The sequence below is a fragment of the Canis lupus genome, chromosome 8 (assembly GCF_003254725.2).
Source record: "Canis lupus dingo isolate Sandy chromosome 8, ASM325472v2, whole genome shotgun sequence".
In the NCBI taxonomy this organism is placed as follows: domain Eukaryota; kingdom Metazoa; phylum Chordata; class Mammalia; order Carnivora; family Canidae; genus Canis; species Canis lupus.
The window spans coordinates 70,149,966-70,170,529 of NC_064250.1; the positions used below are offsets into that span (position 1 = coordinate 70,149,966).

The following is a 20,564-nucleotide window of genomic DNA, read 5'->3' on the forward strand; positions in this document are numbered from 1 at the left end:
GTAACTTAAAATGTAACATATACCAAATATCATAGAATATGTGTGTATATTTATATATTTATATATATAAAACATTCTAAGTTTCTTCACCTATTAACGTTATATATATAACATTATATATATAAGTATTCTAAGGATGTCTATCTTTCTGGAACATTCTGGAATACCTGCACTGATTTTACAAACAGACATCACCTTATTAAGAAATCGTGTCATGGGATCCCTGGGTGGCGCAGCGGTTTGGCGCCTGCCTTTGGCCCAGGGCGCGATCCTGGAGTCCCAGGATCGAGTCCCACGTCGGGCTCCCGGTGCATGGAGCCTGCCTCTCCCTCTGCCTATGTCTCTGCCTCTCTCTCTCTGCGACTATCATAAATAAATAAAAAATTCAAAAAATATATTAAAAAAAAAAAAAGAAAGAAATCGTGTCAGAAAGGGAGACAGAACATAAAGACTCCTAACTCTGGGAAATGAACTAGGGGTGGTGGAAGGGGAGGAGGGCAGGGGGTGGGGGTGAATGGGTGATGGGCACTGAGCGGGGGCACTTGACGGGATGAGCACTGGGTGTTATTCTGTATGTTGGCAAATTGAACACCAATAAAAAATAAATTTATTATAAAAAAAAAGAAAAAGAAAATTAAAAAAAGAAATCGTGTCCAATGCCTCAGTACAGCGTCCAAAACAGCCAGGCCCAGCTTGCCTTTAGGCTGTGATGCAGACTTGTAGTCCCCCTTCTCACCACCACGGGTCACCAGGAGGCGGGCCACCAGCCATCTCCCTGCCACGCCCCTGCATATGGAACACCTGCTTTGAGCCTCCACCCCTTCAACCCTTTTTACATAATCCCTTGTCTGGGGATCCCTGGGTGGCGCAGCGGTTTGGCGCCTGCCTTTGGCCCAGGGCGCGATCCTGGAGACCCGGGATCGAATCCCACATCGGGCTCCCGGTGCATGGAGCCTGCTTCTCCCTCTGCCTGTCTCTCTCTCTCTCTCTCTCTCTCTCTCTGTGACTATCATAAAAAAAAAAAAAAAAAAAAAAATCCCTTGTCTGTTCCTTAAACTGAACTCTGTCCTCCTCGACATGTGCTTCCAGGACCACACATTCTAAAGGACTTTCAATGAAATTAAACTCCGTGGAATAAGAGGAACAAACACCAGCTAATCAGTTACATTTCTCCTGCCTGGCAGTCACCGGCTCTTCAAAGCCCGAAGAGGGGGAAACACAGACACAGCACTTCCTGAGCGCCGGCGACAGGCTGGACTGTCCCTGTGCACGCAGCGTCTTACTGAATTCTCACAGGCTGGTGGTGTTCGTCCCCATTTTTCAGATGAGAACACTGAGGTTCTGAGAGATTATGTGATTAACCCAAACTCACTAGTCAAAGGTAGAGTCGGAATCCAGAGGCAGGCCAGTGGGCTCCTAAGGCCTTGCTTTGCCCTCTGGAAAGCCCTCACTGGTCCCCAGATCTACGGAGGAAGCAACTGAAGCCCGGTGTGTTGGCGGCAGACGCTCGGGCCTCAGGTGTCCAGGTATGCAGAACATGCCCTTGCTCGTGCTCCCTGTGCCTTCAAGTCCGGGATGTACCCAGCCACGGCCAGTGCAGAAATATGAAGGCCTGGCGTCTCTCTCCGGCTTGCCGTGCTGTTCAAAATTCAAAAAGAACAACAGTCAGGGGCACCTGCCTCCTCCTTCCTAGGAGAAGCCGGGTCGTGGCACGGTGAGCCTCCACCTGCTACTCGGGCCCGCCCCCGCCCCGCCCCCGCCCCGCCCCGGCCGCTCCCGCACCTGCTCTCCCCGGTGCCCGAGGCAGGGGCGCTCATCTCCAGCCGCGCCGCCTCGCCTGTCTCCCGACGCCCGACCCCCGACCCCCGACCCCCGGGCGCCCGGCCCGCGCCCATGCCCGCCCCAGCCGCTCCCGGTGCAGATGAAGGTGCGGAGGCGAGCAGAGCTCCCAGGGCGCGGGAAAATGACGCAAGCGGCGCGCGACGGGCACCCCGAAACGCGACGGCTCCGCTCCCGCCCGGGGCACTATGGGGATTACAGGCCCCAGCCCGACTCCGGGTCTCGCGGGGGAACGAGATTCACGCGGGTAACCTGCAGGCGGGAAGGGGCGGGCGAGGCTTCCAGGCCTCCGAGCAAAGTCCCGCCCCCTGCCTGGGATGGGCCAATCCCGAGGCCTCTCCGTTCCGGGCGCAGCGATTGGTCCCCTGGATCACCTGACCGCACCGGCTCTCGGTCACGTGACCGCGGCGGAGGCGTTCTCCGGTTGCCTGTGGCGGGAAAGGGCTGCGGCGCTGGGCCCGGGCCCGGAATCGAGGACGGCGGCGCCAAGGGCTTCCCGCCGGGGCTGGGGGGGCCCGGTGGGTCACCTGCTGGGGGAGGGGCCCGCCTGCCGGGCCGCGCGGTGGCCCGAGCGGGGCCTCGGGGGCTGACGGTGCAGCGGCGTGCTGAGCAGGGCGGGGCCTCCGTCCTCGGCCCGCGTCGGCCCGTGTCGGCCCGGGCTCGGGTGCCGGGCCCCTGGCGTTCGTCCTAGTTCTGTGAGACGCAGCTGGGTGAGCTCGAGGATGGGACTCAGCCATTCCCCGCGGGCAGCGTCCCGCCCCGCCAGGTAGGAAGGAGCGCCGAGGGGCTACTAGGAAGCGGAAGGGGCCCGGAACGGGAAGAGGGGATTGCCTGCCCCTGGGGAGGGCCAGGGGCCTGCCGGGCACGTGACGCCAGCGTGCTGGCCGGGTAGTCCCAGCTCCCCTTCGGGGAGAGGCTGCAGCTGCAGTCAGGTTGAGTATTAGGCCGGGGACCGCCTAGCACAGGGGATTTCACCTGGGGCCTGTTTGTTATTTCACGTTACTAAACCTTGACAGCAGCAGGGAGTGTGGCTGGTAGTGTAGTTGAGGCCCACAGATGGGGCGGGAAGTGGAGGAGCCGGGGCTGAACCCAGGCATCAGCCTGACCAGCCTGCTGACCCAAAGCCAGGTGGCTTCTACAGCCTGAGAAGCGAAGGTGGGCGCGCCAATGAGCACCCCCTCTCCGTGCCTTTCGGGGTCACCCCAGCCCGGATGACACCCTTTTTGCCCACGGGATTGATGACCTTGGAGGATGGAGCCAGCTGCTTCCCAGGCTCCGCTCCCGACTGGGGCACGACCGTCTGGTGTCTTGAGCCCATTAGACCAGGGACAGGAGGGTCTCAGGCAGAGCCAGGAAAAGAGAAGCAATGGGAGTGAGGAGCCTAGAAGCCAGACCTGGAAGGAGGCGTGGGAGAAATGTGCAAGCCCCCGAGAGAACCACCCGCAGCGTCATTCATTCAGTTCAGCGAGTATCTATCAAACACCTGCTCCCAGGCCCTTCTCTCTAGGCACTAGGGATATAGCATTGAGCAAGGAGGTAGAAATCCTCACCCTCCCAGGATTTACCTTCTAGTGCAGGAAAGAGACAATAAACAAGATGCAGTTCATACTGTATTAGAATTGGTGAGATCCACTGGGGGAAAAACAAAACAGAAAAGGTCCAGGGGCTGGGGACAGATTTACATAAAGGGCAGAGAAAGCCGTACTGAGAAGGGGAGTTTGAGGGAAGTGATGGAAGAGCATCCAGGCAGAGGGCACAGCACTTGCAAGAGGTGGGTGGATACCTGCAGCTATTGTTGGTTTGAGGATAGGCAATAGTCAGAGAGGTAACAGGTGGCCCCAAAAAGGACTTGGAATTTTAACCGAGATAAATCCATTATAGGGCTTTAAGACAGCTACACACACACACACACACCCCATGAGTTGCTTTGTCTTCTTACCAAGCTGGACACCACCCCCCCCCCCCCCAGAGGCAGAAGGCAGTATGCCTTTTGTTCCCAAAACCACACTGACATCTGTCATTTTTGCCCAGGACAGGGCGGCAGCCCTCCTCCTTCCGTTTGATCTTCCCATCTTTGATCCCCACTCTAGGCTGTGGAATCTTCATGGGGAAAAGTTGGCCCTGACTGGTCCCATCTTCCTCTGCATCATTCATGGCCTAGGTCTCTGAGCTCTGAGGCTGCCATGCAGGGTGTACACATGCTTAGATGGCCAGTACAGGGATCCCTGGGTGGCGCAGCGGTTTAGCACCTGCCTTTGGCCCAGGGCACGATCCTGGAAACCCGGGATCGAATCCCACATCAGGCTCCCGGTACATGGAGCCTGCTTCTCCCTCTGCCTGTGTCTCTGCCTCTCTCTCTCTCTCTCTCTATCATAAATAAATTAAAAAAAAAATTAAAAAAAAAAAAAAAAAAAGATGGCCAGTACAGGTGAAATCTCCATGTAATGTGCCCTAACAACACCCAGCCTGTGGTCTCAGAGGCTTACCGGTGACAGTTCAGGCCAGAGGTTGCAGGAGGACTATGCCGCACCTCCAAGAGGGACTCAGCCCTCATCCTGAAGACCCCACCTGTCACTTGTGTCCCCAGCCCTGAAATGGGACTGTATTTCCATCATCAGCCCCAGTATCTGGAAACCTGGTGCTCCCAGGTCTCAAAAAGCTTGTGGTCTGGGAGTATAGTTGGGGTGCTGAACCATGGGCCCAGAGATGTGATGCTCACAGCCAAGGGCGGGGCCTGCTGCCATACAATGGAGCATGGCCACTTCACAGCCTTGCCCCCAGTCCCAAAGCCACCCACCAGCCCCATCTGGTCTTCAATAGGAGGGGCTCGCTGGCTGGGCGATCATCACGACACCCCTTGCCTCGCTTTCTCTGTTTTAATAGACTTTTTTTTTGTTTGTTTATTCACTAGAGACACACACAGAGAGAGAGAGAGAGGCAGAGACACAGGCAGAGGGAGAAGCAGGCTCCATGCAGGGACCCTGACGTGGGACTCGGTCCTGGGCTGAAGGCGGTGCTAAACCACTAAGCCACCCGGGCTGCCCTTAATAAAGTTAAAAAAAAAAAAAGTATTAAGATTTACAGGAAAATTGAGAGTGCAGAGTGCTCATATAACCCCACTCACAGACACAGTTTGTCTTGTTATTAATGCCTTATATTAGTCTGGTACATTTGCTACAATTGAGGAAACCATGCTGATACTTTTTTTTTAAATTTATTTTAGAAAGAGCGAGAGTACAAAAGGGGGGGGGGACAGAAGGGGAGAGAGAGAACCCCAAGCAGACTTCCTGCTCCCTGCTGAGCACAGGGCCCCCGAGATCACCACCTGAGCCGAAATCAAGAGTTGGATGCTCAACCCACTGAGCCACCCAGGTGCCCATAGATGGATTATTATGAACTAGAGTCCAGAGTTCGGATTTTCTTTTTTTTTTTTAATTTTATTTATTTATTTATTTATGATAGTCACACAGAGAGAGAGAGAGAGGCAGAGACACAGGCAGAGGGAGAAGCAGGCTCCATGCACCGGGAGCCCGATGTGGGATTCGATCCCGGGTCTCCAGGATCGCGCCCTGGGCCAACGGCAGGCGCTAAACCGCTGCGCCACCCAGGGATCCCTAGAGTTCGGATTTTCTTACTTTTTTCCTTAATTTTTCTGGGCCAGGGTCCCGTCAAGGACACCACATTACATGTAGCTGTCCACCTCACTTTTTCCTGAAGGTGCCATATGCAGAGAGGAGGTTAGAGCAGCACGTAACTGCTTATCTTTTCCTTGGCTTTAAGTCTGTAAATGCTGGGGATGGGGCTGCGTTTTGGTGTTCTGCATGACGGGAGAGCGGAGTAGGATCCTGGGTCCTTGCACAGGCAGGACACTGAGAGGAACTTCACCCTCCATTGTCCCTTGTCCGAACTCTCCCTTGGGTTGTGGGTGGCGGGGAGCAGGGTTTAAAGGGAAGCGAATTTCTGTTTGGGATGATAAGGACATCCTGGACATGGGTGGTGGTGGTAGCTGCACAGATTTGCAAATGTCCTTCAAGGATTGATTGCCCGATTGCACACTTACACGTGGTTAAAATTGTGAGGTTTATGTATTTTTTTACCACAGTAGTTTTTTTTTTTTTTTAAGTGAAGAAATAAAGATGCAATATAAACAAGACTTCTGGCACTCACTTCGGCAGCACGTATACTAAGCAAGACTTCTACTCTTTGCTCTTCAATAAAGGAAACCTGTATATTTCAAAACAAAATGAAAGTGCCCCTTGGAGGCTTTATAAGTAAATTTCCTCCATACACCTGAGGTCAGCGATCTGTGCAGCCGGGGTTCCAGCATAATCACCGTTACTATTACTACTAATAATGGCATTAGTAGGGCTGCCTGTGATGGACCACTCACCGTGCTGGCAGCTTTACCACTTGGTCTCCTTCATTCCTCGCACAGCCCCAGGGGCAGGTATGTGCAATAGCCTCATTTAAAAAAGGGGCACTGGGATCCCTGGGTGGCGCAGCGGATTGGCACCTGCCTTTGGCCCAGGGCACGATCCTGGAGACCTGGGATCGAATCCCACGTCAGGCTCCCGGTGCATGGAGCCTGCTTCTCCCTCTGCCTATGTCTCTGCCTCTCTCTCTGTGTGTGTGACTATCATAAATAAATAAAAAATTAAAAAAAAAAAATTTAAAAAGGGGCACTTAGCACAGAGAGGTTAAGGGACTCACCGGAAGCTACACAGCTGGTAGTAGCAGTGCCAGGATCCTATCAGAGCCAGGCCCTTCTCACCACCCACTGCAGGGCTTGCAACAGCCCGAACTCCAAAACCATCCTCATAACAGAGGTGTGTCCTTCGACAAGCCAGGGGTTGAGGCTGGTGTGTGGCTGCAGGATACTCCATCTGGTCAAAATGAGGACTAGCAGGACGCCTGAGTGGCTTAGCCGTTTAGCTCCTGCCTTCGGCCCAGGGGGTGATCCTAGGGTCCCGGGATCGGGTCCCACATTGGGCTCCCTGCGTGGAGCCTGCTTCTACCTCTGCCTGTGTCTCTGCCTCTCTCTCTCATGAATAAGTAAAATCTTAAAAAAAAAAAAAAAAAAATGAGGACTAGCAAAAGGAGGGGTTAGTCACCTTCTTAAAACAAAAACCCTGCAATAATGGCCATGTTTATTAAGCACATCGCTCTCTATTGTAGGATAGTTTCCCTAAGTATCACCATAGATCTCTAACCCCACAGGGACTGGGCTTTGATGTTCCCCCATAAAAGAGCCCCATAGCAAGTAACTTGGGAAATGTTGCACCTTCCTCTGCCCCCCCAAGATTCAAAGGACCTTTTAGAGGCTCTGAAAATTCCTCTCGTGAAAAAAACTGGTTAAGCTTTGTCTAATCCAGCAATTCCTGATCTTACTTGACCCCAGCACCCATTTTCATTAAAAGAGCCATTGACCGGGGCACCTGGCCAGCTCAGTCGCTACAGCATGCAACTCTTGATCTCACGGTCATGAGGGTCATGAGCCATGCCCACACTGGGCATGGAGCCTACTTAAATGGGAGAAGATATTTGCAAATGACATATCAGATAAAGGGCTAGTTTCCAAGATCTATAAAGAACTTATTAAACTCAATACCAAAGAAACAAACAATCCAATCATGAAATGGGCAAAAGACATGAACAGAAATCTCACAGAGGAAGACATAGACATGGCCAACATGCACATGAGAAAATGCTCTGCATCACTTGCCATCAGGGAAATACAAATCAAAACTACAATGAGATACCACCTCACACCAGTGAGAATGGGGAAAATTAACAAGGCAGGAAACAACAAATGTTGGAGAGGATGCGGAGAAAAGGGAACCCTCCTACACTGTTGGTGGGAATGTGAACTGGTGCAGCCACTCTGGAAAACTGTGTGGAGGTTCCTCAAACAGTTAAAAATATACCTGCCCTACGACCCAGCAATTGCACTGTTGGGGATTTACCCCAAAGATACAAATGCAATGAAACGCCGGGACACCTGCACCCCGATGTTTCTAGCAGCAATGGCCACGATAGCCAAACTGTGGAAGGAGCCTCGGTGTCCAACGAAAAATGAATGGATAAAGAAGATGTGGTTTATGTATACAATGGAATATTACTCAGCTATTAGATATGACAAATACCCACCATTTGCTTCAACATGGATGGAACTGGAGGGTATTATGCTGAGTGAAGTAAGTCAGTCGGAGAAGGACAAACATTATATGTTCTCATTCATTTGGGGAATATAAATAATAGTGAAAGGGAAAACAAGGGAAGGGAGAAGAAATGTGTGGGAAATATCAGAAAGGGAGACAGAACGTAAAGACTGCTAACTCTGGGAAACGAACTAGGGGTGGTAGAAGGGGAGGAGGGCGGGGGGTGGGAGTGAATGGGTGACGGGCACTGGGTGTTATTCTGTATGTTAGTAAATTGAACACCAATAAAAAAAAAAAAAAAAAAAAAAAAAAAAAAAAAAAAAAAAAAAAACACTGACAGCCCCAGGCCTCCAAATTGCCATGCACACTTGCCTGTGCCATACTGGGGGCAACATGCTTTGCAGTACGGGGTCTTGCTTTGTTTTGTCTTCACTCTAGGTGAGGAATGGAAGTGCAGGGAGGCTCGATGTCTTACTCGTGGTCCTCTGCTTGCTCAACTTAGAAAACAGTAGGGGCGCCTGGCTGGCTCAATCAGTAGGGCATGCGACTCGATCTCGGGGTCACAAGTTCAAGCCCCACATTGAGTACAGAGATTAACTTAAAAATTAAATCTTAAAAAATAAATACTAGAGTTTTCAACATAGAGAAACACCAACTGATGTCAAACTTAAAAGAAAAACTGACTGGCAGTGCCAGGAGATGCCAGCAGCTGCTGATAGTATTATAACATCTTCTGATAAGCCATTTTATGTCGTATCCCTTTTAGGGTGAAGAAGAATTTTGTCTTGTCAATAAAAATGTACACGTGTTCCCCTGCCTCCACTCATGGTGAAAGTGACCATTGCACTGAAGTCAAACAAAATCCTAACCTAGCAGGACACTGTGTCCTGTGCTTTGCACTTCACCAGACCCAGGGCATTCTGCTGGAATTTTGTGGTTGTCTCTGTAAAATTTTACATTCTTTGAAGTAGGAGGTTCTTTCTTCCAAGTAAACACTTGTATGCTTAACCTGAGCAGGTTTTTGGATGGTCGTGTGGTTGCTTTGGGCCAGCAGTAGGCTTCCCTCAGCAAGAAGGAAGGAGATTCAGCCTCTGCCCATCCCGAGGTCCTGGGGTGAAAGATCTTATGGAATTTTTGAAAAAGATTTTGGTTGTTTTTTTGAGAGCACAAAGGGCAGAGGGAGAGGGAGAAGCAGACTCCCACTGAGCAGGGAGCTAGATGCAGGACTCAATCCTAGGACCCTGGGATCATGACCTGAACAGAAGGCAGATGCTTAATGGACTGAACCCCCAGGCACCCCATATCTTATGGAATTAAATAAAATTGAGTAAATATCTACCAGAGCCTATTCAGTTTCTAGCCCAACACTGCCCTGCTGGCAAGGAGGGAAAGTCAACGAGGGCAGCAGGCAGCTATAGACACCCCCGCACACACTCCCCTCACTCCCCACAGGGTTGGAGGGGAACAGGACCAGAGCCCTGGAGTTTGGGGATCAGGGGCTGGGGCCTGCAATTACACTGAGAAGCCACTAGGTGTCAGGATGCCTCTGGCTTGGGCTGGGTCCCCGCAGGCTGACAGCGGCACCTGTTCCTCTAAGCACCCTCAGATCACGGTTTGCACCAAGTTCATCCTCTGTAGATGGAAAACAAGCTCAGGGAGCAGGTGCTGGTCAACATTTGGGAGAGAGGGAGGGAGCACTGGAGGCTGGCCCATGCCTGGTGCTACACTGGGGAATGGTAAAATGACGGAACAGGATCCAGCCCGTGCCCTTCTAGGGGTTTACAGTCTCCAGGCAAGGACAGTATCTGAGTCTGAACCCCTGCTCCACCTCGTTACCTGTGAGACCTTAAACAACTACTTCTGCTCTGAACCTGCTACCTCCACGTCCTCCAACTGCAGCAGTAATAACCTCCCATCTCTAGTGCTGTGAATGTACCGGTTCGGACCGGCCAGCTCATCACAGTGGTGCCACAGCCCAGGCATCACAGGCACGACTCCAGCCACAGACTCAGGGGTGCGGGCAATCCCACGGACTCCATTCCTGTAACAGCCTCGCTTCTGACCCAAGCCTCACATTCCACGATGCCATGGGCAACGCACCACGGACGCCAGTTTCAGAGTCCTGCCCCCTTCCTAAGTCAGGACTCATGCAGGGATAGGGCCCTGTGGGGTGCCTGCTGCCACGGCCTATCTGTCCACACTGGTCATTGCCGCCCCCATGGGGTCCCACACTCCAGTGCTGTCTGCAGCCTTGCTGGGCATGTGGGCCTCTTTGGGCAGCCTGCCTGCTAGGGTCCTGTCACCTGGGTGCCATACCCCTCCTGCATCATTCGCTGGGCACTGGAGGCAGCAGGCCCAGAACCTCCTCACTCCAGACCAGGGGAATGTCCCCGTGGTCCAAGATGCTTCATCAACCCTGCTTCTCCAGGACACCTTGCCCACAAGGAAGACGACACCAGTTCTGCTGTCCCTCTTCCATTCCCCTTTGTTCTCCTAAGGGCTGGGGTTTGGGGGAAATAAAAACAAAGTTCAAAAGATCCACAGGCCCCTTCTGCTTCAGCCCCAGGCCAAGAAGTCCCCCTTGAATGCAGAGAAGGAAAAGCAAGAAGGGGTGGGGCAGGATTTCAATATACGTGGTCCCTGCTCTGCATGGTTCCAATACGCAGAAATTTTCATTACTACGGTCTAATAAGATCACATTAGTCCCCCAACAACTCAGTTCAAGTACCAGCTACCCTGTGTCTTAACCGAGTAGCTGCCCCGGGTACAGACTTCGGGGAGCTCTCCAGCATGCAGATCACTCCATGAATGACAGCCGTGCATCGTGATCAGCGACCGTCTGGCGCTTCTTGCAAAGTCCGTGGGTCACTGGTCACCACGCGTGCTCCTCGGTTCCCACACAGCCAGCGAAGTCGGTAGGTGTGCCGCCGTCCGTGACAAATACACTTGATATTTTACCGAAGTGCATCCCGGAAGCAGGGACCTGGCTGTCCCAGGTGAGAGAGCAGCGAGGAAGAGGAGTGTTAACCCTGGAGGTCACAATCGGGGTCCCAGAAGAAAGCGCCGCCGAGGGACGTGGATGCGAGCGGCCAGAGGAGCCTGGCGAGGCCCACGCCACGAGAAGGACCGTGTCCCGAGCCAGTGACATCGGGAAGACTTCACACCGAAGGAGCCCTCGGAGATGCTTCCCACGGCTCCAAGAGCACAGGCAACGCTGGAGCTGATCTCAACCCGGGAGGGCCGGTGACAGCTGGGAAAGGCCCAGAAGAGATGCTCGCAGCGCATCCTAGGTTACACCACGGAACAGGCAAGCCCTGCTCATACTGCTCCTGGTAAGTTTTTTTTCTTATAATTGTGGTTAAATCCTCATAGTATGCAGTGCACCACCTTAACTGCTTCCAAGTGGCCAGTTCTGTGGCATCAGGTACGTTCACACCGCTGGGCAAACAGGGACTGCTCCACAGGCTTGTGTGTCCATGTTGTGCAGAGACACGCTCATCTTTCTGGGTCGTTCCGATTTTACCACCTGTGCTGCTTTCAAACAAAGAAATAAGCACCATCACTCTCAATGCCTCTGATATTTTAAGTTAGAGTGTGCTAAATAAATATTAGTTTTACTGTTTTTATTTGCCTCTGTATTTATAACCAAGGAGAAAGTTTGTAATGTTTGGGAAGTCACTGAACAATCACACTGGTCCGGCAGATTTTTTTTTTCTCTCCACATGTCCATTTAAAAATTACTTTTATTGAGATAAAATTCACCACTTTAATCATTTTAAAGTGTATGATTTGGGGGTTTCTAGTGTATTCACAGTGTCCTGCAACTATCAAGATTGCTTTGCATGGGGACACCTGACGTGGCTCAGTGGGTGAGCGCTGCCTTTGGCTCAGGGCGTGATCCCGGGGTCCTGGGATCGAGTCCTGCATCAGGCTCTCCGTGGGAAGCCTGCTTCTCCCTCTGCCTGTGTCTCTACCCCTCTCTCTCTGTCTCTCATGAATAAATAAAATCTTTTAAAATAAAATAAAGGGGATCCCTGGGTGGCGCAGCGGTTTGGCGCCTGCCTTTGGCCCAGGGCGCGATCCTGGAGACCCGGGATCGAATCCCACATCGGGCTCCCGGTGCATGGAGCCTGCTTCTCCCTCTGCCTGTGTCTCTGCCTCTCTCTCTCTCTCTCTCTCTCTCTCTCTCTCTGTGTGTGTGACTATCATAAATAAATAAAAATTAAAAAAAATAATAAAATAAAAATAAAAAGATTGCTTTGCATAATTTCAGCTTGCAGAATCATTTTTACTGTCCTGTGTGTCTTTTGGTGGACACAGTTCAACCCCCAACAAATGACCTCCCAAGTCCCCAGATATCCCAACAAACCATCTTCATGAGGATGCACTGAGAACTTCGTATTCATACCCCCTCTTCTTAAAGTCTTGAGGAGGGGCAGCCCGGGTGGCTTGGTGGTTTGGCGCCGCCTTTAGCCCAGGGCCTGATCCTGGAGATCCTGGATCGAGTCCCATGTCGGGCTCCCCACACGGAGCCTGCTTCTCCCTCTGCCTGTGTCTCTGCCTCTCTCTCTCTGTCTCTCATGAATAAATAAATAAAATCTTTAAAAAAAAAAAAAGTCTTGAGGAAAGGAAGGGGTGACATTTCAATCAGGAATGGAGGTAAACTGCAAAGGCTTGAATTAGACCCAGGGTTGACGTGTGTATGTGACACATGGGCACTTAGTGCGCATTTGTAACGTTACAGAAATAAGCTGTGACAGGTTCTTAAGAAGAAGAGGAAGGCTTTGATGTGTATATAACTTAGTTGCTGAATAATACTTTTTTTTTTTCTTAGTTTTTTAGTTCTGTTAGAATCACTGTGTAATTCACCTGGAGAGAACAAACGTACTCTGTTTATTTACTCATGCCCCAAAGATTTATTCCACAATAAATGGGAGAGCAAGATGCAGTTCCAAGCACAGACATACTAAGATTTGCCATTATCAAGAGAAAGTCCTTGACCTCATGGAATCAGATTCTAGTTGGGGGCATTCACCATGAGTGAGAAGCACAGATAAGTATTGTGCAGAGAAACATGCTCTGAAGACAATAAGGTGATAAAGGGGCAAGTAGTGGGGAAGGTGGTCAAAGAGGTCCTCTTGAGCAGACGGCTGATGAAGAGAAGGCGCTGATGAAGAGAAAGCGTGAACCCTTTAGGACTCTGGAGGAAGAGCATTCTAGAACAAGGGAAAGACCCCCAGGCTGAGGCATGCTTGGTATCACTGGGGACAACAGAGGGTCAGCACACCCAAGGTGGACAGAGGTAGGTGATGGCTTTGGAGGCAAGCCAAGGACTAGATCACTCCAGGCCCAGTGGGCAAACCAAGGACCATTCTCCAACTAAGAGGGGTGTGAAGCCACAGAGTACTGACCACTTTGACCTATGTTTATAAAGACTGTTCCCCTGGGGCCTACGGGTAGCTCTCAAACAGCCCAGGGGAGGGCCAGTAGATTGTCACATAGGATTTTTTTTTTTTAAGATTTTATGTATTTATTCATGAGAGACACAGAGAGAGGCAGAGACACAGGCAGAGGGAGAAGCAGGCTCCATGCAGGGAGCTGATGTGGGACTCGATCCCGGGACTCCAGGATCACACCCTGGGCCAAAGGCAGGCGCTAAGCCGCTGAGCCACCCAGGGATCCCAACATAGGATTTTTAAAAAGCAAAAACCAACTATGTGCTGCCTGTAAGATACCCTCTTTAAATACAAAGGCCCTAATAAGTTAAAAAAAATAAAGGATGGGAAAAGACAGACCATGCCAACACTGATCAAAGGAAAGCCAGAGTGGCTATGCTATAATCAAAGTAAATTATGGGGCAAATAGCACTATTAGGAATAGAGGAACAGGGAATCCCTGGGTGGCTCAGCGGTTTAGGGCTTGCCTTCGGCCCAGGGCGTGATCCTGGAGTCCTGGGATCCAGTCCCACATCGGGCTCCCTGCATGGAGCCTGCTTCTCCCTCTGCCTGTGTCTCTGCCTCTCTCTCTCTCTCTCTCTCTCTCTCTCTCTGTCTCTCATGAATAAATAAATAAAATCTTTTAAAAAAGAATATATAGAACAGGGCACCTGGCTGGCTTATTGGTTAAGCATCTGCCTTCAGCTCAGGGTCATGATCCCAGGGTCCTGGAATCAAGTCCTAGGCGGGGCTCCTTGCTCAGTGGTGAGTCTGCTTCTCCCTCTCCCTCATTCTCTCTCTCTCTCTCTCTCTCTCAAATAAATAATTAAATCAAATCTTTTTTTAAAAATGGCTAGAACAAGTAGAAAATCGGTAAGGATATAGAAGACCTAAACAACACTTTCAACCAACTTGGCCTAATTGATATTTCCTAGAACACTCAACCCAACAGCAGCATAATGAATCTTCTAAGATTGGGAGGTATCCGTGTCTAGATGTGTGTTCAATGTCATGGGGCCACGGGAGGTCACCTGGGGAGCACTGTTAGAGCACAGAAGTGACCTGAAGACTGTGCATCGGGCCACTCCAACCTTTAGTTGGAACGGCACCTGCCTGCCTGGCTCAAAGCTGCTGGAAGGTCAAAATCCAAAATCCTTTAGGGGTAGGGAAGGGGAGGGGTCCAGCAAAGGAGGTGAGGGGGTAGTTTGAAGAGGTGGGGGATCCCTGAGTGGCTCAGTGGTTTAGCGTCTGCCTTCAGCCCAGGATGTGATCCTGGGGTCCCGGGATCGAGTCCCACATCAGGCTCCCTGCATGGAGCCTGCTTCTCCCTCTGCCTGTGTCTCTGCCTCTGTGTGTGTGTGTGTGTGTGTGTGTGTGTCTTTCATGAATAAATAAATACAATATTTAAAAAAAATAAAGGGGGTAGAGAGGGCCCCCCTGTGTCCAAGCTGCCCTGCGGTCCAGCAAGATGAGAACAGATCACTGGGTTTGGCCATGCAGATGCCAGCGACGCCTGGGACAGGAGCACCTGATCGTGTTCAAGGTAGAGTGAGCGCCGGGCCCACCGTCGCTCATTTTCAAGACATTATGCTGGAAACGGCAGCGAAGAGGTGGAGGGGGGCGCGCCGGCAACGGGGCAGGGTTTTCGTTCCTTTTAAAGAAGAGATGCATTCGAGCAGGTTGGGCTTCGCCGGAAAGGATCCAGGAGACAGTGGGAACACATTTGGGAGCCAGGGGAGAATTCGGAGGTGATGCCCACGAGGAAGGATGGGGTCCAGGGCACGCAGGGAGCCGTGGCCGTGGTGGGGGACACAGGTGGTTCTTAGGTGAGAGAAGGAGCAGGACACCTCCGGAGAGGAGCGCGCAGCACAGCGTCAGGGCTCTCTGAGGACCTGTGCGCAGGAGGGACCCTAACCCGCTGTCCTTACACGCAAACTCCCTAACCTCCCCAGTGGGCGGCGGGATGCAGGCCAGGCAGGCCACAGGCTGGCATTCTCCTCTGGCCACTCCCACTGCTCGCTCTGTGGCCAAGGGCAGGAGGCCCAGGTGACCTCGGGAACCGGAGCCTGGGGGCGCCCCCAGGACAGGTGCGCCGCGGGCGGGGGAGGGGCTCCCGGAGCGCGAGGTCTCCTCCGCGCCACCAGGGGGCGCCAAAGATCGCTCCGCCCGCTCGGGGCGCGGGCCCTGCGGCGGGGGGGGGGGGCGCCCCGACCGCGCCCAGCGCCGCTCCGGCCTGCAGGAGCCCGAGCAGGCTCCAGCCTCCTCCTGAGGCCCCTGGACGGAACCGCGAGGTGGTGGGGCGGGGGGGGAGGCCGAGGATGAGCTCATGAGGAAGCTCACCTGCACGAGCGAGGGGCAGGTGCAGCCCGCCTGGCCCAAAGCCGCTGGAAGGTCAAAATCCAAAAGGTGCCCTGTGGCCTGGCGGCGGCGGCCCCTCCGCGGGCACCGGTTCCCTGGCTCTGCTTCCACAGCCACTAACCAAGCACCTGCGTGGGGCCGGGTCCCGATGCGTTCCTGGAGGAATGAGCCATGGACCAAGCACTGAACGAATGAGTGAATGAACGAATGAATGAATGGGCAAGCCCACTATGGTACGTGGAGGCAGAGCAGGGGCGATCCCAGGCGAGGAGCGTGAGGATGCAGGGCCAGCCGGGCTCGGTGCCACCCCAGGGTCGTGGGGGTGCAGGATGGGGATGGCATTGAACCCCCAGCGCGCACCTGAGCCACCCAGGGAAGACGGGCGGGGAATGGACGCGATCTCCTCCGTGTACACAGCTCGCCGATTTCTGATAAGACACAAGCCGCCTAGCAGCCACTCTCCTCCATCAACTTGGACCGGATTCTCTTTCCAGCACGCACCCCCCCCCCCCCCCCCGCCCAATCCCGCGCTGCCCACTGACAAGTGAAAGCAGCTTCTTTTGTGGACAAGGGAAAGATGAGATGCGCTGGGGAGCAAGCAGGGGGAGAGGCCAGGCTCCGGTGGAGCGCCCCCAGCGCACCCAGGGGCAGCTTGGAGGACACCGATGGAGGCGGGCGGGGGGGGGGGGGGCAAAGGGGCGTCTCACGAGAGATCTCCCCCCTACAGCCCCGGGGCAGAGTAGTCAGGGGATAAGGAATTTAGAGTGCTTGGCACCTGGGGAGGGTGAGCACTCCACCAACATTGCCTATTTTTATTATGTGTTAAACACACCAAATACCTTTTATAAAACAGAAATGCAAGCACTTTGGGTCAAGGTATGAACCCTTGTAGATTGTTCAGATGTTTTTTGGTTTCCATCCTCTTAGAAATAACACTTTTAATTTTGAGCCTAGCACACAGAGCTGCAAAACCAAAGCCTGCGGCTCTGCTGCCCTGGCTCAAGGCCAGGTTGCAGCGTCTCTTGGTTGGATGCCCCGGTGGCTGCATCTCCAGGGGTCTCCCGAACGCGCTGACTCACGGTGCAGGCTGCAAGCAGCCTCTCTCACCATCTGCTGGGTTTCTGGGTCTCAGATGCTGTGTGGTCAATTCAGAGTTCACTAACCTGCCCCTAACAGATTTCCCTTTTCATCCCTGTTCCTACCCCCAGAGGACATGGTGGGGGTGAGGGGTGCTCAGTGGAGTGCTTAGCATTGAGTGAGCATTCAGTGTTAGCTGTCGGTGGCATTATTATTATCCCTGACCAGTATGATCACAGCACAAACTGATTGCAGTTGCTTTATCTTTTCCCTGGAAGGTTATTTAGATCTGTCTGGGCATATTACACAAGGGCAGACTGATGGAGGGCAGGAGGATGGGGTATTAATCTGCCCCCTCTTCCGGGAGCTCCTTAAAGACAAGAATCATCTAATTAGTTTCCATGTTCCAGCAGTCCCTGGGGTTGGCACTGGGTAATTGAGCAAGGATAAGCATATTGTATGTATCCCAGTTTTCCAAAGATGATTTGGGGGAATCAAATCATCCCATCATCATCCTACCAATCAGGACTCAGCTCTGTGACTGTGCACTTTGATATAAAAATAACGCCTTTGGTTTCCCTTCCTCCATCCACCCAATTTAAGAAGCAAGTTATGAGTTTGATTTTTCAGAGGCCAATGAACGCTCCTTAGAAGAAACTGTCATCTCTAAACCAAGAATGTGGGCAGCCTGGACTCCCACCCTTATGTCATCTCGGGGTAATGGGGGAGATCCAGGTGGATGGGAGCTGGGGAAAGCTTTAGCTGGCAGGCATCTCAGCCCCCTCCTTGTGCGGCCTCAGATGCGGAGGCCCATGGAATGCCGGTGCCAGCCCCCGCTGCTAGCAGAGCATCAGTATTCTAGGTAGATGTTGTCACCTAGGTCTCCCACTTGGGCATCACAGCATCCGGGGGAGTTGCTTCATGAGCAGCATCCAGCACCCCCAGCAGCAGCATGGCTTTATCCCACGGTTCAGGTGGGCCTCACCTCCTGGCTTCACCTGACACGGCCTCTGCAGTCAGGGCTCCAGCCACAACCTGGAGGCTCCTCTGTCTTTGTAAAGGCGAGTTCCTCTGCTGGGAATGTCCCCTTCCCCACCTCCCCCTCTTTCCAGACTAGCAAGGTGGCACCCTCACGTCCTCCCCCACCCCGGGGGAAAGAAGAAAAAAAAAAAAAAGGCTCTCACTCTTCCCGTGTATATCTAACAACTATATTTTAGCACTTAACATATTGTAGTCATTCATTCGTTCAACGCGAGAACACAGATTAAATGCTTAGGGCAATGTCGGTCATAACCTAAATGCTCAAAAAAAAAAAATCGTTAGCTCTCATCCTCGACACCATTCATTCATTCAATATTCGTGGAGTGTCTCAGGCTCTATGCTGTGCGGCCACAGCAGCGAACGCGACAGGTACAGTCTCTGACCGCCCCGCCCCGCCCCGCCCCGCCCCGCCCCGCCCCGCCCCGCCCCGCCCCGCCCACGGACCAAGTGAAGTTCCCACCTCCAGGGCTCGCGGTGCGGGGAAACGCGGGGCCCCGCCCAGCGCTGGGACTACAAGTCCCAGAAGGCCGAGCGGCGGCGTCGCGGGGAGGGGGCGCGCGCACGCGCAACGTCGTGACGCCAGGGCGGGGAGCGGGCGCTAATGGCTGAGGCGGCGGGCCGCGGGCGGGGCGGGCAGGCGGGCGGCGGCCTTTAGGGCGGAGCCGGCGCCCGCTCGCTCAGTCGGCCGCGGCTAGCGGACGGTCAGTTCCCGGCGCCCGTTTCTCTCGTCCGCTCGCTCTCGTGCGGAGCCGCGGCCGTCTGCCCAGCGCTCCCTGCGGGTCCCGAGCGCGGCGCCATGTCGGAGCCGGGCGGCGGCGGCGGCGAGGACGGCTCGGCGGGCCTGGAGGTGTCGGCCGTGCAGAACGTGGCCGACGTGTCGGTGCTGCAGAAGCACCTGCGCAAGCTGGTGCCGCTGCTGCTGGAGGACGGCGGCGAGGCGCCGGCCGCGCTCGAGGCGGCGCTGGAGGAGAAGAGCGCCCTGGAGCAGATGCGCAAGTTCCTGTCGGACCCGCAGGTGCACACGGTCCTGGTGGAGCGCTCCACGCTCAAAGGTGCGCGGCGGCCGGCGGGCGGGCGGCGGGCGGGGGGGGCGCCCCGAGGGCTGGGGCGAGCCCGGCGCCACGCCCCCTGCTGGGCGGGAGCCCCGGGTGCCCCCTTCCGGGTGGCGGGAGCGGACAGGGGCGCCCCGGCCTCGCCGAGCCCCGCAACAATGGGCTCGCTTTGTCTGCTCGGGCCCCAAGATGGCCGAGTTGGGTGGAGACGGCGTCTGCCGGGCTGAGCGCGGGCGGAGGCCGCATCCCGGCCTCCGATGTCACATGAGCTCTTCGGTTTCGATTTGCGTCCCGGCCAGGCCGGCCCCGGGGAGGGATGTGTCGGGGGCCGACCCGCGGGGCCGTGCGCGCCCGGGGGGAGGGGTCGGGGCCCTTCCCCGTGGACCCAGGTGCGGAGCCGGGCCGCGAGCACCGGGCCGGGCCGCGAGCCGAGCATCCCTGCGCCCGGCGGGTGCGCGCTCCCGCTCCGTGGGCCGCCGCCCGGTGCTCCCAGCCTCCCGGTGCTCCGTGGGCCGCCGCTCGGTGCTCCCAGCCTCCCGGTGCTCCCAGGGCCGCCGCCCGGTGCTCCCAGCCTCCGTGCCGTGTCTGCAGGGGATTTCCCTGTTTCAGGCTGCGACGAAGTGGACTCGCCCAGAGTCACCAGCCCCCCCTGCCCTCCCCCCAACCCCCCGGTCTAGACTCGGCGTCTCAGTGTCCAGCACGCTGCTGGATTTCACCAACCACACCTATAATATTTGCTTAGTATTTAGATGATCCTAATGGTGACCCCCATGATATCTGAACCTAGTTTACAGGTTTGTTGTTTTGTTTTTTTTTGTTGTTTTTTGTTTTGTTTTGTTTTGTTTTGTTTTTAAAGAGAGACCCGGATAGGCACACCTACTCGGGGAGAGGGAGCGAAAGGTTTGCATTTTGCAGCAGTCTCCTCAAACAGTGACCTTCGTCTTGAGGGCTGAGCCTGTCCTCAGGGAGTGTCTGGACTCTGCAGGACCGCTTGGTGGTTGATGGAGAGCGTGTTTGGCAGCGCAGAATGGGTGTAGCACTGTCCATCTGGGAACCCAGGAGTGATGTCCAAGTAAATTTTAACCTTAGGGGCACCCGGGTGGCTCAGCCGTTGAGCATCTGCCTTCGGCCCCAGGGCGTGATCCTGGGGACCCGGGATCAAGTCCCACATCAGGCGCCCTGAATGGAGCCTGCTTCTCCCTCGGCCTGTATCTCTGCCTCGCTCTGTGTGTGTCTCATGAATAAATAAAATTTAAAAATAAATTTTTTTTTTAACCTAAAAAAAAGTTAAGGAACTGGCCACTGTCTGAAAATGTTTACCAGCGAGCTTTTTATAATCTCAAAAAAGCTGTAAGGCCTGTCAATAATGGGATTTATACTGTCTCACCCCACCCCAACCCCCACACACTCATACTTATGTTTCTTTCTGATAGTTTGTTTCTTTCAAAAGCTGTTCTTGCCCCGGATATGCTTCATTGTAGCTTCCGTGTCTGTGAGAGGTTTGGAGGGTCAGGGTGTGAAAAAATGTTTTTCTTAGATACACATGGAATGTTCAAAAAAATGAGCTTTTCAGACACATTTAGACTATTAATGTTGCTTAGGGT

The 20,564-nt window shown here is 53.8% G+C and overlaps 1 protein-coding gene and 2 long non-coding RNA genes across 3 annotated transcripts in view; 2 read left to right on the forward strand and 1 right to left on the reverse strand.

The window, feature by feature from the left end:
• Positions 1-399: 399 nt before the first annotated feature.
• On the reverse strand, positions 400-2,089 carry LOC118355419 (uncharacterized). The gene is made up of 2 exons (XR_004817812.2): positions 1,783-2,089; positions 400-1,638 (listed from the first exon to the last, which is right to left on the reverse strand). It is a non-coding gene; the product is annotated as an uncharacterized LOC118355419 (long non-coding RNA).
• A 131-nt stretch (positions 2,090-2,220) lies between these two features.
• Positions 2,221-12,957, forward strand: LOC125755617 (uncharacterized). Its single transcript, XR_007412576.1, has 3 exons — positions 2,221-2,605; positions 5,963-11,329; positions 12,278-12,957. It is a non-coding gene; the product is annotated as an uncharacterized LOC125755617 (long non-coding RNA).
• Positions 12,958-18,539: 5,582 nt separating this feature from the next.
• The window catches only part of DYNC1H1 (dynein cytoplasmic 1 heavy chain 1), a 67,987-nt gene continuing 65,962 nt past the window's right edge, over positions 18,540-20,564 (forward strand). The window contains exon 1 of the mRNA XM_025443491.3: positions 18,540-18,960. Coding sequence (XP_025299276.1) covers positions 18,705-18,960 — 256 coding nt within the window. The 5' untranslated portion in view covers positions 18,540-18,704. The remainder of the gene's footprint in view (positions 18,961-20,564) is intronic.